The sequence below is a fragment of the Danio rerio genome, chromosome 11, assembly GCF_052040795.2.
Source record: "Danio rerio strain M-AB ecotype USA chromosome 11, GRCz13ab, whole genome shotgun sequence".
NCBI lineage: Eukaryota > Metazoa > Chordata > Actinopteri > Cypriniformes > Danionidae > Danio > Danio rerio.
In genome coordinates, this window is record NC_141031.1 from 37,048,445 (window position 1) to 37,067,242 (window position 18,798).

Genomic DNA, 18,798 nt, shown 5'->3' on the forward strand with positions numbered 1-18,798 from the left:
AGTAACACAGCAGCAGTTTCTACTCAGATATTATATACTCCGATAACTTAAAGCACAACAAACACGCACACAAATAACCCAAGACAGAATGTGCAGAACTTTGAATCGCAGGCGTCTGATTTCTGTGATAATCTCTGCTGATTCTGTGTGGGCCTTCGCATAATTTCCATTTCCAACACAAAGCCGCTAGGACAAGAAATGTCCTCATGTGCTTGACATACACTAATCAACACACTGCCTTTGCTATCAGGCATTGCGGAAGCCTCCTAAAAACCTCTTTGTTAAACTCAAATGACTGAGATACAAAGAGCATGGGAGGCAAAGTCACAAGCCAAGGCAGGCCGAGTCTGGAGCCACAGCAAAAATGCTGAAATCGCTCGCGGTCTCGTCTGCATCTTATCTCGCGCCGCTGGGCCGCGTCCAGTCAGGCTCAAATAAACCGGCACAAACTATCAAAATAAAGGAAGTGACCTCATGACCTGGCGAGCCTGTGAAAGGGTGATATTGTTTTTATTAGGGCAGTTAATGTGACACCTCCCAACATTTGTCAGTGTTCTGTATCGTCTATGCAAACGACAGGTCCGATAAGGTTTTCAGAGCCATCCCATTAATCAGAGACGCGGCTCTGGAGAGGAAAAGGGACGACAATGGAAAGAGCCGCCGGTGTGAATGACAGGGAAGTGCCCAGCGACTTAGTCGCCAACAGGGAAGGATACAAGAGTAGATCAGCTTTCTAAAGCTGCTAACAATAGTCATATCGTCCACTTCACTGTTTAAGGGCAGAGACTGCAGGGGATACAGCAAAAACATTCAGATTTATCAACAGTTGATTGATTACGTTGAGAACTGCATTTGTTTACATGCTTTTGTTTACAAGTTTACATGCTATATGCACTAACTTGAAAACAGCGCCCTGCTAAAAAATCCAGCTTAAACCAGCCTAGGCTGGTTGGCTGGTTTTAACTGGTCGACCAGGCTGGTTTTAGAGGGGTTTTGGCCATTTCCAGGCTGGTTTCCAGCTTGGTCTTAGCTGGTCAGGCTGGAATGACCAGCTAAATCCAGCTTAAACCAGCTTGACACACAGCCAATATTTTTGTCATTCAGACATTTTGCATATTAACTAAATTTTTCAGCTACAGGTTTTATTTTTGTCCAACAATTGCACATGCTTAAGAAACCATGACGTTTCAATTTATGCCAAATAATATATGATGAAATATGGAGTCATTATTTGAAACATTGTGTTTTAATACAATTATTGTTGAAATTTTAAGTGTTAAATGTTTTAAAAAACAAAACCAAAAAGTCTTGTTTGCCTTGTACTTCTAATGTCTATGCATGGAGCTTTGTGTGAATTTTTACTATTTATTTATATAATTATGTTATAATTAAATATACAAAATATAAATTATGTTTCAGGCAAAGTAATTACAAAAGTCATTTAAATAAAATTGAAATGTAATTAAATGGACCCTTTCCACAAGACTGTAATGACAGGTTTAACTGTCATCATAATCTTAAATCCTTGAAAGTTTCTAATATTTTGCATTTTTTTAAAAAAATGAACATTTCTATGCATTTATAAGGCATTAAATAATCTTCACGTCAAATTACAAAAAAAAAAAACAACAACAACGAATTACCGCGTATGCGAGGTGTTTCTAATGCAGAATCTATGGGACTGAGATTACGTTTGATGTTATTCTCTCCTCTTTGCAGTCATCAACATATTATTTTTTCCTTTTTCTGGAAGTCTTGAAATTACCCTCATGGAGTTTTCCTTTTGTAAAAAATTATTTGTTGTACTCCCCCATTCACTGCACTCTAAGTTAACCCAACTATGACGCCTTCCGCTACTAAGAAACTCGCAAATGGGAAAAAGATCTATACTTTTTGAAGTATCTAACCCAACATTGCTTGGATACATTTCAAATATCTGAACATTGGATGAAGTCAGACTGGAAATTGATGTTTTATTTTTTGTAAACATATTAGAGTGAAAGTTTCTTACTTAGAGAAGCTCGTTCATGCTTTTATCAGCAGCAGGATGGATTACTGTAACGACCTCTTTATAGTCCTTCCCAAAAATACAAGCAGACAGTTACAGCTCGTCCAAAAGGATGCCGCTAGGATTCTAACCAGAAAATCAGAGCACATCATACCTGTCCGCAGGTCTTTACACTGGCTCCCAGTTACATTCAATGGATATGAAAGTATTATGACTTGTCTATAAATCACTAAATGGCTTATAGGACCACAATAATCTACAGATATCCTCACTGATCACAAACCTAACAGATCACTCAGATCATTAGAATCGGGTAAATTAGAAATTTCAAGAGAACATTTAAAGCAGGGTGAATATGCCTATAGCTAATACGCCCCTCACTGCTGGAATCAGCTTTCATAAATGATCAGATGTGCTCCAACATTAGGTACATTCAAATCAAGACTGAAAACACATCTGTTTAGCTGTGCCTCTACTGAATGAGCACTGTGCTAGGTCCGACAGATCACATTATTCAGTCTTTATTTTATTTTTCATTCCTTTTAAGCCCGTTTTAACATTTTAATTAGGTTTATTATCCATTTTTAGAAATTGTTATTCCTTCTTGTTTTTATTTTCTTATACTCGTTTCTTACCATTGTGTATGAAATGTGCTATATAAATAAACTTGCCTTGCTTTTTCCTGAGAAGAATCTTTTAATCACTGCATAATTCAAAAAAATGCTGCAAGCGGCCAAAAGAAAAAAAAAATTCCACAGTTTTAGTACAATAAGTTGTTATTTATAATCAGCCAAATTGTACATGAAGTCTCAAGAATATGAAAAATTTTAAATTGATGCGCATGGAAAAAAAAAAGTTTTTCTCTGAGGTCCTGCCTAAACTCAGAAATGAGCCTGATCAGAAGGATGACACAGTAGCTTTAGACTCGGTATCTGAATGTGAAATACACTGCTTTATTTGACTTCAAAAACACTCAAATGCATTAATGACGAAACAGCACTGGATTTAGTGGCACCTGTCTATTTGGAGGCCAATTTCTCTGCCAGCTGTGCACGGTTGCAGAAGCAGACATGAGATCCTAGTCTGCCACTCGAACCCACTGACCATTCCTGGAGAGGCATAACTTTCTGCAGATCTTCTGGAGCTTCTTCTACCGGCGTCCACTGCGATTTTGTTTCTCCAAAGTCCCACTTCATAAACAAATGAAAAAATGCTTTTAAAAGAATGTTGTGTAAGAGCAAAAATAAAACACAAAAGGACCAAGACCAAATAATTAATAATTTTTTTATTATATTATATTATATATATACATTTATAGTAAATTATATTTTCCATATGAAATACACATTTAATTAATATTTAATAACCCAATTAATTTAAATAATAACCCATAAACTGACTTTTGCTGCTTGATTAAACTACTTATGTAAAAGCAGTTGAAACAACACAATTCTTAGGTTTTTTTTGGGGGACAACTTATTTGTTTCAAGTTCAATCCACTTAAATCTGTAAGAACCATTAAGTTAACTTAATCTATTTGTGTTGGGACAACATGAAGGAATTGTGTGGAACCCAGCATTTTTTACAGTGTAATTAAGTAACTAATATTTAATAATTTAGTAAGTAAAATATACAAACATACTTAATAAATAGTATTTGCAAAGTAATTACACTTGATTAGAAATTCATTGGTAAATGTTTATAAAATAAATGAATAAATTATGATTTATAAATGATCACTCAATAAAGCTTGAACACATTTACAAATCATTTACTATTATTTAAAACCAACATGCAAAAAGGTACATGCAATTGCTATGCTTTTTTTCAACTAACTATTATGGGTTTAGAATGAAATGACAGCAACTAAATTAGCTATTAAACCACTTTTGGCATAAGAGAGTTGCATAGTTCATTCGCACAGACACAAACAGCCCCTCCTCAGTGTGTAGGGTTAAGAAAACCCCTCGGCCTGTCCTCTGCTCTCCATGCATCGGGGCGGGCGACAGACCCACTCCTAAAATAGCAGAGCAGAGGGCCAAATCTCCTGTAGACTGAACAAGCATTTTGTACCACTTCCGATGCAGAAAGGTCCTGCCCTGTTCCTTTATTACAGATCTTTAACAGCAGAACAATCATGAATTTCTGGAACACCAAGCCCAGCTTTCCCTTTCACTGCTGCTTTACTGTAAGCCACACAATCGAAAGGAATTGCAAGAATCTTACATTCTGATAAAGGACAATTAACTATTTTTTTCCCATATTCATCATTTTAATCATTTCAAATTTACATTTTTTTTATCATTTTGGATTTATTTAAATAATTGTTTTGTTGCTGAAGTGCTATAATTGGGTTATTGATGCTTTTACCAACCAAAACAATGAGAAAAAGTAGCTATGCACCCAACATTCAGAAATGTCCTGGTTCAGTCTTAGGGTGCTTTCACACCTACACTTTTGTTTCGGAACGTGTCTCGTTTGGCCAGTTAGCGCGGTTCGATTGGCATATGTGAACAGGGAAATCGCGCTCTGTTCCGCGCCAAAGTAATCGCTCCGAGATCGCTTGAATTAGGTGGTCTCGGCTCGATTGAAACGAACCCTGGAGTGGTTTGATTGCAGTGAGAAAGCGATCCGATCCGAGCGCGGTTATATCACAGTGTTTTATGCATATGTAATAGGCTTATGGCTATATGAAGAGAGAATTATGAGTAGGGCGGGAAGTTTCGCGAGTCTCCGGATGCCCGCAAACGAGTGATGATCTCCCGGTAATCTTGCGTCTCCCTCCCTCAAATAGGCATAGTCGCACACACTTCTCACCCCTCCCCAACGCGTCTCTCCTCAGACATGTCGCGCGCACCCTGTCAATCACCACCAAACCACCACCTCTCCTGACAGCTGAGCACGACGCTGCAAAATAAACCCTGACACTCTGACCAATGTGAGGAGAGTTTACTCGCACGTGACTTGTTTTAACTCTTTTGGTCCGTTTAGAAACTTTGCAGTGTGAAAGCGAACCGCTCCAAGAGCAAAGAGCAACAATGTAACAATTGTAATCTCTGTTTCGGAACAACTGAATCGATTCACAGGTGTGAAAGCACCCTTAGGGTGCTTTCACACCTACACTTTTGTTTCGGAACGTATCTCGTTTGCCCAGTTAGCGCGGTTCAATTGGCATATGTGAACAGGGCAATCGCGCTCTGTTCCGCGCCAAAGTAATCGCTCCGAGATCGCTTGAATGAGGTGGTCTCGGCTCGATTGAAACGAACCCTGGAGCGGTTCGATTGCAGTGAGAAAGCGATCCGATCCGAGCGCGGTTATATCACAGTGTTTTATGGATTTGTAATAGGCTTACGGCTATATGAAGAGAGAATTATGAGTAGGGCGGGAAGTTTCGCGAGTCTCCGGATGCCCGCAAACAAGTGATGATCTCCCGGTAATCTCGCGTCTCTCTCCCAGTCCTCAAATAGGCATCGTCCCGCACCCTTCTCACCCCTCCCCACCGCGTCTCTCCTCAGACACGTCACGCGCGCGCACCGTCAATCACCACCAAACCACCACCTCTCCTGACAGCTGAGCGGGACGCTGCAAAATAAACCCTGACACTCTGACCAGTGTAAGGAGAGTTTACTCGCACGTGACTTGTTTTAGCTCTTTTGGTCCGATTAGAAACTTTGCAGTGTGAAAGCGAACCGCTCCAAGAGCAAAGAGCAACAATGTAACAATTTTAATCTCTGTTTCGGAACAACTGAATCATTCACAGGTGTGAAAGCACCCTTAAAGTAGTAACGTTTTCCTCTCCATCTTGTTTGACTACAGTTTAAACATTTAGGGCTTGAATCCATTACTGGTCATTTAGGCTGGATGAGATTGGCTTGTTTTGTTATTTCTGTTAGAATAGCGTGTGAATGCTCCACACACTTCTGGAAAGCTCATTCAGCCCCAGTGCTTACCACAGGTTTGAAATACACTTGGGTTTGTAGCCAGATTAAGACACATCTTTTACCCAGGCACATAAATAGTTAACCACGTGCTAGGGTTGGGTGATGTTGACCAATTTGGCATCGTACGATGTCTAATGTGAAACATTTTGATGGAAGATGGCATAGCGGCGGTGAATTAATTATTGATTAATTCATTCATAATAAATTAATTATTTGTAGCCTATGGTTTCAACTACCCGACCTGCATGGTCTTTGTTTTACCCATAAGTAGGGCCAGACAGAATCTGCTGCCATTTTTAATATATGAAACCTTAGTATATGAACTAAAAACAAATACCTTTTAACTTGTATTTATGTTTACAATGCAAATCCATTTAGATCAAATTTATTTGGTAAACGAAGCAAGTCTTCTAAATAATGAGATGCCACTCCAAAATTTTTCTAAGCGCCACTAGGGGGAGCTATTCCGACCTGTCCTTCCTAGAATGTCCGAACAAAAGTTCCGGGGGCAAGATGGAAGTTTAGGTAGCAAATAGAAGGATGAGAATTCAGGTGGGATTCACAATGCCAGCAAGCATTTAACAATCTGAAGTTCTGTCTTATCACACCTGCCATCCTGGGCCATCCAGACCTTAACCTTCACTGCGTGTACTGATCCCAGTGAATCAGGGGTCCGTTCTTCATACGTGGATTACTCAGTTAGCTGGATTTGGATATTGACGATTTGACACGATCCAGGATCGTTTCGTTCTTCAAAGCTGATCCGAGAGTTGTTGTCATAGCAACAGTTCTGTTAGGTCAAACCTGATCGGGAGCAGGTTCAATTCATATAAACAGGATTAGATCGGCTTAGTTCAAGCAAAGATAATACAGAAAGTATGTTCCGAATTCTGATATTTTCTTACAGTAGTAGTTATATACACTTGGGAAAATGATACATATTTTTTAACTATATATAGTCATTAATAAAATAAATTAAGTTATACATGTTAATAAAACGTATGCAATCTGCACCCTCGAAATGAAAGTACAAAGACTGCCACCTGGTGGTGCAAAGAGAAAACTTATTGATTTTAACTTTTTAGATCGCTTAGTACAAATTGTGTATAATAGAAATGCACAATATGTGACTTTTTTTAAAAGCAATAATACATTTATGCAGTCATAAACATGTTTTGATAGTTAATATGCCAGTGATTTGATGCTTCACAAAAGTTGCAGACGCCTTTACCAATATGAAAATGCTTTTGTAAACAACCAGTTATTCTTTACACCGATTAAAAAACGCCTTCTATAATAAAGAAAATCTTTTCTAAATGTAGAACTAAATACACTGATTTGCATTGAAATACATGATGAATACTCTTGACACATGAAAGTGTAAAGCCTGCAGCTCACAACAAATGTGGGAGGTTATTGCGCGTCATATTTAACAAGCCGCTTACTGCTAATTTGATCTAATTTTGCTCACATGGATAATTGAATATTAATCAGACGGTATCATTACGCTGCTGTGCCGTCAGTCAATCGTTGCATTGCTGATCATGATTTCGAGGATCGATAGATCTGTCCTTCACAACACATGCAGCGATCTCAGATCAGTTCATCCAGACATTCTAATCTGATTCGCGAACTGGTTTGAAGAGCCTAATTAGCGGGAGATCAGTTATCAAGATTAAAAGATCCAGGATCTGCCAAATAATCTTAGATCATTTAAGCGAGGTACGAAGAACGGACCCCAGGACTAGGGGCTGTTTTGACCCAACATAAACAGCAGGGTAGCGAAGTAGTAATTGCTTATGCCAGTAGAACGTTGACTAAGGCAGAACTTAAATTACTCCACCACGGAGAAAGAGTGTCTGGCGGTGGTGTGGGCTTTATACAAGTATCAGCACTATTTGGAACCTACGATGTTTACAGTAGTTACAAACTATTCTGCTCTGCAATTGGAAATGAATTCCACCAAACCTAAAAAGAATCTGCCCGAAATCCCTGTCACCCCACAAACCATCTGGGAAAAACAACATCAAGACTCAGACATCATGAAGATCTTTCAAGCTCTTGCTAAAAATGAGCAACAGGAACAAGACCAGTACACCGTGTTGGAAGACAAGCTGTATCACATCACCCACCTAGCAGACGAAATGGTTCACTACAAATAAGTCATTCCATCTACTCTTATACTGACAGTACTAGAATGGTACGATGATCCTTCCTTCAGCGGACACTTGTGAATTTACAAGACTTATTTAAGCCAACACAACCACCGTTACACAGTAACCATTGACTTCAATAAGTTAATGGTTACTGTTTTCCAGGTTTCTTGAAATATCAAATAGCTTTCTTTCAACAAAAAAAAAAACGAAAGTGTTTAAAACAAGCATAAGTAAATGTTGGCAATTTTCAGTTTTAAATGAACTATTCCTTTAACTTTGACAGCTAGTAATGAGTCTTTATGTAATATTACATATTAAAACAATGACTAATTCTGTATTCTAAGAAATTACACTGTGAATACGAGCTGTCGGAAACCATACATTTGTCAAGGCTGTGCTGGACATCCAGAAAGATGTGATGGTCTAAACTCTAGGCTTTATCGCACACGGCGTCTGCGGAGGTTCACATGCTTAGCATTTTCCTGTTTAGTGAATAAAACAAAGTTCAATTGTTTTCACGCAGGGCGATTCGCCTTTGTGTTAGATTAAATGACATCCTCAATCACTTGGCATTCTCATAAGCCTGTTTGAAAAGCCAAAAAAGGACCAGACTACAACAACAACAATTTTCAGGGGATAATGTTTAACATTCAGATTATGTTGATATGCTTTCTGAGTAATTCGATTATACAGAAACTGTTTTCTTTCCATTTAGTAAGTGTATAAATGATACTGAAAACTAAAGATACTAAAGAAACTCATTTTAAATGCAATTTATTTCCAGTCTTAAAACTCTGCTACCACCTGCCCTCAGAAAACAGTACTGCAAAATACAATAACTGCATTGGGTTCATTAGTTTTTCTAAATATTAGTTTTTATTTGAATCATTAACATTTTTTATACTATAAACAAGTTTTTTTTAAAGGGTGTCAATAATTTGGAATCTGCAATTTATATAAATATTATTGTTGTTATAGATATTTCTTATAATAATATTTATAATAGCCCTAATTTCAATAAAATCATAACATTCATGCATGTTTTAAGTATATTAATATAAATGTATAATTTGCTAATAATCCGGGCCATGACTATACATCATTTATGTGTGTGTGTGTATATATTTTATTTAATTTAATTTAATAATTAAATAATTATGATGCCTACCAAGATAGATGCAGACAGACACATACACAATATATATTATATCTATATTATATACTGTAATGCAATAATATAATGTTTATAATAATGTACATGTAAATATTTAAAAAGTAAATTTTTACCTAAATTTTACTTATTTTTAATTTTTAATATGTTTTTTCTACTATTATCATAAGTGCTTAAGTGCATACATTCAGCTGACATACACCGGGTCATGTGTATATGTGCAGCTGAAAAACCCAAATGGTCTAACCTCTAGTTCAGAGTCGAGAGAGGACGAGTCAGTGGAGCTGCCGCAGGAACAGTGTTCATCAACCCGCACCACCCTGACAGTCCTCTTCAGAGGAAGACTCTCTGAGGAGCCGTCCCGCGAGATGGTCACCTCCTTCAGACAAACCTGGAGGAGAAACCAGACATAAGCAAAACTCAGAGCACATTTACACATGGTATTAATATGTTTTATGATATTAGATTGCGAGCAGAAGAAAAGAAAAGAATTTTAGGGCACTTTTCTGATGAGTGGACAAGTATATACAGTTGCAATCTGAATTATTAGCCTCCCTGTTTATTTTTAACAGTGAGCAGATTTTTTCAACACATTTTTAAACAAGGTTTAATAACTCATTTCTAATAACTGATTTATTTAATCTTTGCCATGATGACAGTAAATAATATTTACTATACAGCTTAGTGACATTTAACGGCTTAACTAGGTTAATTAGGTTAACTAGGCAAGTAAGGGTAATTAGTCAAGTTATTGTATAATGATGGTTTGTTCTGTAGACTATCGAGAAAAAAATAAATATTAAAGGGGCTAATAATATTGACATTAAAATGGTGTTTTTTTTTTGTTTTTTTTTAAATGTAAACTGCTTTTATTCTAGCCAAAATAAAACTTTCTCCAGACTTTCTCCAGAAGAAAAAAATATTATTAGACATAATGTGAACATTTCCTTGCTCTGTTAAACATCATTTAGGAAAAAAAATTAAAAATAAATAAAAATAAAAAAGATATTTCAAAGGGGAGCTAATAATTCTGATTGCAACTGTATATAGGCCTTTTCTAACATTTACATACTGTACCGTTTCTTTAAAAGTACAATTAAATACACTGAGTAAAAGGTAAAGTGGTGAAAAAGAAAATAAAATTTTACAAAAATATTTTTTTCCTTTTATTTTTAATGAGTTTATATTACATTTATATCGTTAAACTATATACACTGTTCACGTTTAATTTTATATAACACAATTTGTCTACACTGAATTAAGCATCATCATTTTTGTGCCACATTTTGGTGACTGAAATTGCATCCTTGTGTGTTGCTTTGCACAAAACGAAGTTATCAACAGCATGTCGATGTTATAATGCATGTTTTAAAACATTGACAATTCATTAAAGAATTACACCACTGACTAAAACTTCACTTTGTTGGCAAATAAAGTTCTGCAAACTTAACTAAAGCTGGAAATTTTAGACAAAATCAAATCAATTCCCCCATTATTCATTTTCCTTCAGCTTACAGTAGTCTCTATTTCAGAGGTCACCAGAGCAGAATGAACCGCCAACTATTCCAGCATTTGTTTTACACAGCAATTGCCCTTCCAGCAGTATTGCACTACCTGGCATTGGAAAACACTCATACACACTCATTCACACACACACACTCATGGATAATTTTGTTTATTCAATTCACTTATACCACAAGTCTTTGAACTGGAAACTGGAGCACGCAGAGGAAACCTTCTTGCTGTGAGACGCTGCCTTCCCACACATCATTTAGATGATATTCAAAGATTTCATGAAGGTAGCATATCATTTATTATGCTAGTATTTATAAAGCCACCAAACCTTTTTTTTTTACCTTTAAAGAAAGTGTGAATTCTGTTTGGCTAGCGTGCTTTAACATAACCTTCTGTAATGTTTAAGAATGACTTCAGTAGGTCTTTATGGCGATTTGAACACATTTGACCACATGAGAGTTTGCACTACAATAGTAATCTGATCATATGCTTTTTCAAATACCTACTGTATGTGGACAAATGATATCACTTGTGATTGGATTGACAAAACAGAACAAGTCCAAACCTTTCTCATTGGCTGTATGTTGACATCCATGTAGAGTCCCATGTCTGTTCCTTTGGGAGAGATACCTCTTGCTGTGGAAAGATGGTGTTTCTTCCTGCAACATTCATTGTTGTTGCATAGCTGACCTGTGACTGAAGGTTCACCCAGTAAAGACTCAGTGTCCGAGTCTAAAGAGCGCACAGAGGGACGCTTGTGACTGGATCTGTAACAGACGAGGACCACAATCTGACACATCAACGTTAAAGACTGACCCATTATTCAGTGTTGTTCACTAATTAAGGAGGCACGTCATCTATTTTTTACATTTGTTAAAAACCTGATTTTTGACACCTTACAGCAATACTATCAGTTTTTTTAAAATCTAAAAAGCCCTCTGATTGGCCAGCTGGTACAGTGCTTTGTGACTGGACAAAACATCAAGAGAGTGTTGGGAATTTACCGTAATTATGAGTTTCAGCTACCAAGGTTTCTAAAGCAAATGCAAACACAAACATTTAATTATGGTGTTGGTATTGCAGTATCTTGTTACAGTATTTTGAGAAAATAACCCTGGAGTAATGCTGAGACTGATTCCTGAAAGACCTCAGTGACAGACGAGACTTCGCATTGATCTCGTGGACCAGCCGGAACACTCGCTGGTGACCTACACACACCTGCAGCTTCTCCACGATGAACGTCTAGCTTTCTCAAGCACCTAGACTGCAGCTCTGCACAGGAAGTTTGGCCAGAGGAGAAATAGTTGTGCCCAACTGAGCCTGATTTCTTTCAAAGTTTTTGTCCTTCATTTTCGTCAATTGGTGAAGTTTGTTCCTCGCCATTGTCACCACTGGCTTGCTTGGTTTGGGACTTGTTGAGCTGCACATCGATGGATTTCTCTTTAGTGTTTGGACTTTCAGCAATGAAAAAAACCACACTGAACTGAACTAAACTGAACTGAACTTCAACTTTGAAAACTGGACTGACACAGTTTTAATTTACTAGAACTTCTATGTTTTGCCTGCTTTGACACAATCTACATTGTAAAAGTGCTAAAGAAACGAACATGAATTGAATTTAGTTTAACAATAAAAAGTTTTAGTTTAAAACACTTAAAAACACACTCAATGACATGGTGCGTGCCCACATTAAAACACACACATTCTGGAGCTGTTTTCTGTTTAATTGTGTAAGAGATAGATTACGAGGCATCATATGACCAATTTCATGCTCACCCATGCAAACACTATGGGCTGGTTTCACAACCAGGGCTTAGCTTAAGTTAGGACTACATCTTCACTAAATAAGGCAATTGATTAATTTATTTAAAAAAAATTTGTCATTTAAATTACAATTTTTTTGTAAATGTAAAAACACTACTGGTATGCTATTTTACCTAACTCTTATGTGCTGCTCGGGACGTTTTCATCCAGTCTGGGGTAGGGTTGCACAGTTTACCAGTACTACGGTAGTATCACGATACTATGTCTTCAAAATGCTGGCGGTGCCACAGTAGTTTGTAAATGGTAGTATCGGCACCTACAATAGATAGTGTTGCATGTGGTCACTAGTTACATTTTCAGATGTTTTCTGACGTTTTAAACATACACCTGAATCGGTTCATTTTTGTTCCGGTCAGTATGATTTGGTAACTACAAAAACCACAGCAATCTCTTAAAAAGAACAACTCAAAGAGAAAAATTTCATTACTTTGCATTGTTACCTAAGAAGAAAAAAAAAATAGATGAAAAAAACAAAATAGCAACAGAAAACATTAAAACTATGTAACAATTTAACTTCATATAGCCTAATTCTGTTGGAAAAATGCTCTGTTTGTAACAAATTTCATTTGGTATAGTTTATATCTTTATTTTAATGTATTTTTGTAGGTCAGTTATCTATAAAATAAACCAAATGGAGTGAAACCTTTTTAGGTAAAGTGACGTGCAAATAATACTTTTTCAATAATAAAAGAATTATGAATAAATTAAATTCAAGTATAATAACAACATGTAAAATATAGTATTCCTGACAAGTTTCATTATAATTTGAGTTATGAATTATAGTATTGCAACACTATTTGGTATCACGATTCAGCTGGTGTAGTATCTTAAGTAGAATTTATCTCCATACAACAACCCATTCTGGGGTGATTGAGTCTTAATTTGGCTGCAACTTTCAGCAAATGGAACAATTTTTGGTGAAAACCCTTATTTTGACACAGATTTTAGGAAAATGCTATGATTTTCTTCTACAATACACTCAGGGCAAATTTACTACCCTTTCATTATGTTCATGGCAGTTTTTGCCCCATTGACTTCCATTATAATGACATTTTTGGATTGCAAAGCCATGACACAAAAAAACATGGTTATTGCTAGTTTCCACTGTTGTGAAGAGGTACATTTACTAATCTTTACTGTGGATCATAAGTTGCAGTGCAAAAAAAACTTAGTTTCTGGATAAAAATTATAGGGTGTGTAAGTGTGAGAGAAACCTTTGTGCACTTAACTTGATATGTTTGAGAAAATAAAAAAATAAGCTGCTCATCTCTCACAACACAGAAATCATAGTAAGTGTAATTATGATCGCACACTATAATTTGCTGTTTTACTCTATAGAACTCCATATAAAAGCCAGAAACGTTTTTCCACAGGCCTATCTAAAAGTTTAATGTCGCCAACTTTACCACTTCCCAACAGGGAAAACCAGCAACAATCGAGAATGCAAGATTATATGCTGTCGTGGCTTTGCAATCAAAAAATGTCTAATGGAAAATTGTCAAATGGAAGTCAATGGGTCAAAAACAGCCACCAACATAATGCAAGGGTAGTCAATTTAAACAGCGCACAAAAGTTAAGATGGCTCATACACTCAATTTAGTCAAGAACTATCCTTAAGACTTGCATTTGAAACTGGGTATATAATAGTCAAGGCATAATAAATAAAAAAGATTTAAATAGTCTTTCTGATAACACAGAACTAGATTCAGTCAGTCAAAGGATACAGAAAGATCCAGAATGGAACCACAGATAGCAGAGAGTATCCATGGCATTGTCTTGATAACTGATTTTAGCTGTGTGTCGTAGAGAAGAATAGCAGATCCATAAAGAGCTCCAGCTACAGAAGACAGGAGTCTGGAGGACACCAGCACTGCAGATCCCTGCTCTCCTCTGTTCTGAAAAAGATAAGACTATTATCTCAAAATTATTAAAATTATTACCCAAATACAAATTATATATAAGATTATAAAATATGGCAATTATAATAATATTAATAATAATAATAATAATAATGTTTCCCAGTTTTGGGTTGCGGCTAAAAGGGCATTCGCTGCGTAAAACATATGCTGTAAAAGTTGGCGGTTCATTCCCCTGTGGCAACCCCTGATTAATAAAGAGACTAAGCTGAAAAAAAAAAATGAATCAATGAATGAATATTATTAATAATAATATTAATAATACTAGTACTACTACTAATAATAATAATAATAAGTATTGTTATTATCATCATCAATATTCATTAATAAATGGATTTATAGTCTGTGTATATTTTATTATTACTAAATTATAATTGGATTGATGGATATATATTTATTAAAAATTATACAAATAATAAAAAAGTTAAATAATGACAATAATAATTATAATCACCATTGTTGTTATTAATAGCAATAACAACAACAAATTATTATTATGATTATTATTATGCTGTTTTGTACAAATATGGCTAAATTGTACAACTATTTTAGAAAATAGATGACAGCTTTTCAAAATTGCTAAGAATTGCCACTCACAGCTTTCAAGATGAAGGGAAACTTGGAGGTCCAGCTGATAGCGAAAGCCAGAAGACCCAGAACATAACCGAGGTTCTCAGTATGGTCCTGTTTTCAAAATACACATGCAAAAAGTACACATAGCCCATATACAAAATGCTTTATGAGCAGGCGTACGAAGATTACATAAATCATCAGATATGATGCTATACACTTTACTTTGAAAGTGACTTTACTTACATTGAGGAACATGCCAAATAATCTCCTCATGGTTGGAGATGCTCTTACTGGAATTGAACGGACTGGTAAACCCAAGTAAACACTGCCAGCCATAATAAACAGCAAACACACCGCTAGAAAGTTCTGTCTCCTCCTTCTTGAAATCATTCTCATTTTCCTTCCTTGAGAACATGAAGGATGAGACGTTTATTTCGATGGGATTGACAGCACAGTCACATTGTGAGATAAATGTACAGTTAGTCGCCGCTTTATTACATAACCTGTTCAGATGCCCATTAATGCAAATATCTAATAGGCAAGCACATAGCAGCAACGCTGTACATTTTTTTATGTGTGGACATGGTGAACAAGATATGCTGGAGTTTAAAACAAGCAACCAACAAGGTAAACCCAATAGAACAAATCCTTACCTGTTCTTGACTTAAACCATAAATACATGGAGAAAGATATTGACAGAAAATTCACAACATCCATAATTGCCATATATGATGCCATAGAAATCTGCAAAAGATGTAAAGAACGTGACTTTTATAAACTTGAATGTAAAACCTCATCAAGAATGCTAACATGGCTTTCTAGATTAAGTGAAAGTAACTATTTAACTATTATTATGATGATCATCAATATTACATTCATTCCATTATTGTTTTTTTTTGGAAAATCTGCATGCAGCACTTTCAATTTTTTATTGAAATAAAGGAAATGTAAAAAGAAAATACAATGTGACAACTAGAACAGAATAAACACAATAGTATAAGAAACATAAAAATAAGTGTTCTGTAAAATGATATTAGTGCTAATAATTATAAAGTTACTTTAAAAAAACATGATTCAAATAAAAATCACACAAAATAGTTTAGATCAGTGGTTCTCAAACTGTGTACCACTAGTGGTATGCAAGCTGCCTTCTATTTGTATGCGGAAGAATGAACACATTTCAAAATTTATTAAAAATTATGTATATAATATGCCATATATGACATATAGTCTATATTTCTGAGGTAATCTGCCATGTTTTTTTAACTGTGCAGAGTTGTAGCTGCTTTACTGGGCCTACTACGCTAGTGTATTTCAATACTGCTCATTTTGGTGGTACTTGGAAAGACATTTTTTTTCTGAGGTGGTACTTGATGAAAAAAGTTTGAGAACCCCTGGTTTAGATTAATCAAATAATATTAAGATTAGAACAATTACTTATAAATTAGATTAGAAAAGCAATTTCAAGTGTAACAAATGTGTTACATAACTGAAGCTAAATATCCATCTTTACAGACAATATAATTTTGCCTTGGGGCATCACGGTGGCACTGTGGTTAGCATGATCACCTTACAGCAAGAAGGTCACTGGTTCAAGTCCCGGCTGGATCAGTTGACATTTCTGTGTGAAGTTTGCATGTTCCTGGTGCTCCAGTTTTCCCCAAAGACATGCGGTATAGGTTAATTGAGTAAGCTAAATCGGCCGTAATGTATAAGTGTGAATGCAGAAGTTTATGGGTGTTTCCCAAAGTTGGGTTGCCGCTGGAAGGGCAATGCAGGTTTGATTCCCGGCAAGAATTAAAGGTGGCACAATAGTGCATGCACCACACTTGACAATACTCACTAACTGTGTTGAGTGGAATTACTTTCAAAGTAACTAGCTGTATAATTAGATTAAAAATAAGGTCATTACGTTACATTTTAGGTAATTACAGTTATTTATATAATAATATACTTCATAAATACTGTACATGAATTCAACAGATTGTATAAATAAATTCAGAGATGCAGAGTAATTAACTATTATATTTTCAGTTAAAGAATGTTTCATTTATCAAGAAAGACTGAGCATGCTTGAGAAACAATGAATGTCAGGAATATGTGACATTCTGTAACAATGTGCTTTAAAATGTTTTGCATTTTAATATGTTTTTAATTTGGATTATTCCTTAAGTATTACATTTTTAAATCAAGCTAAAAGGTCCTGCTTGCCTCAAATTGAAAGGATTAAAAAGTTTTTGTACATTGTATGTGCTGAGATTTATATGTAGGCTACTGTGTTTATGTGTTAGAGTTTTGAGTAAGCAAGCATTGAGTAAGCTAATTAATTTACTTTCAGACATTGTATTTACATTTATTTATTATTTAGTTATTTATTTAGTCACATCAGCAACTTATGGCTATTTCATGGCAAAATGGATACACATAAAAAATACTACATGATAAAAAAACTAATTTGTATTACAATACAAAGTTACTTAGACAAATATATAAAATATAAATAAATAAAATTCACACAAACATAAATTCAGAATTAAATATGATATTTTAGTTCACTTTTTGATAAATCATTTAAGACTGTTCTAGGTGGTACCTTTTTAAAAATGTCCATCAAAGTACTTTCCTTATAAAAATTTTGTCTAATGGTATTCAAACTTCCACATTCCAACAAAATATTTTTCACAGTAAGAGAAGTCTGGCAGTAATTACATTTAGGTGATGCTTCATTATTGAGTAAATACAAATGAGTCAACCTAAAATTTCCAATTCGACATCTAGTATAGACAGTTTGATCATGCCTGGTCTCAAAATTATAATTTTAAAGTGCCAGACATTGTATTAAAACGTATTTTGAATACAATTTTAAAGATCTAAGCCAACAATGCACTCCACTCCACGTTTTCAGTTTTTGTTTCTGAAGAGTACTTGTTCCTCCCTGTAGTTGGCACTGTTTTATGTTTCAAACGAACAATCACACACTGGTCCAAAGTGGTTATGATGATAATAATATTAGAAGTCTTCTGAGAAAACACTTGTTAATTTCTCACCTGAAAATCAAACTGGTTGGAAAGGAAAGCGCCCACTGCGCTGCACAAATTACCGACGAAACAATACAGCGCGCAGACCGCTTCATCACCCCAATTCTTGCTTCGCGTTTTAACGCTACATCTGTGATAAAGAAGCCTGAGAGAGAGAAACATGTGAGGAGAGTTCACAAACTAACAAATATTTGGCTCAATGTAATCACACGACACTCACAGAGAACAGGAAACCAGTAATATCAAAGCAGACAAGATGTAAAAACCAGCCGAAGTGCAAATATGTTCTTCATATGTCGAAAGACAACCTTTAACAAACTCCGGGCTCCATCGAAAGACCGTGTCTAAAAACATACTTTTATCCATTTATTTCACTTCTGCTGAAAAGTGGATCTAGCTTCAATCTTTAGTTGCCAGCTGTATGATGTGGATGAATGAACGCCATTCAATCACCTGTATCATTTCAGTAACGCCCACAAGCTTAGCTCATTAATATTAATCACGTCCTTGCACGTTCACACATATGATTGGCTTTTAGGCTGCTTTAAATTAACTTTAAGAAATCATTCTTCACGTATTTAACAGGTAAGAAGTCACATTTTACTTTCTTAAATTATATTTATTATTGTAATGTTAATGTCAACATACAAAAGCTC

The 18,798-nt window shown here is 35.5% G+C and overlaps 1 protein-coding gene across 2 annotated transcripts; it reads right to left on the reverse strand.

Annotated features, from left to right (window-relative positions):
- Nucleotides 1–2,941: 2,941 nt before the first annotated feature.
- On the reverse strand, nucleotides 2,942–18,613 carry tmem44 (transmembrane protein 44). Of its 2 annotated transcripts, none has more exon segments than NM_001045355.2 (9): nucleotides 2,942–3,198; nucleotides 9,524–9,667; nucleotides 11,357–11,581; nucleotides 14,340–14,510; nucleotides 15,129–15,215; nucleotides 15,348–15,508; nucleotides 15,758–15,848; nucleotides 18,152–18,287; nucleotides 18,363–18,613. In NM_001045355.2, coding segments are annotated over 9 exon segments (1,332 nt in total). In that variant the 5' UTR covers nucleotides 18,509–18,613; the 3' UTR covers nucleotides 2,942–3,027.
- Between the last annotated feature and the right edge of the window lie 185 nt (nucleotides 18,614–18,798).

What these genes read in the sequence shown, in the direction of transcription:
- tmem44 (XM_087272814.1), bottom strand. Translation starts at nt 18,508, where the DNA reads ATGGATAAAAGTATGTTTTTAGACACGGTCTTTCGATGGAGCCCGGAG. An exon ending in TTACTGGTTTCCTGTTCTCT is followed by an intron (nt 18,288 to 18,362) that starts GTGAGTGTCGTG and finishes TCTCTCTCTCAG; the next exon opens with GCTTCTTTATCACAGATGTA. An exon ending in ACATACAGCCAATGAGAAAG is followed by an intron (nt 9,668 to 11,356) that starts GTTTGGACTTGT and finishes TTTCTCCTCCAG; the next exon opens with GTTTGTCTGAAGGAGGTGAC.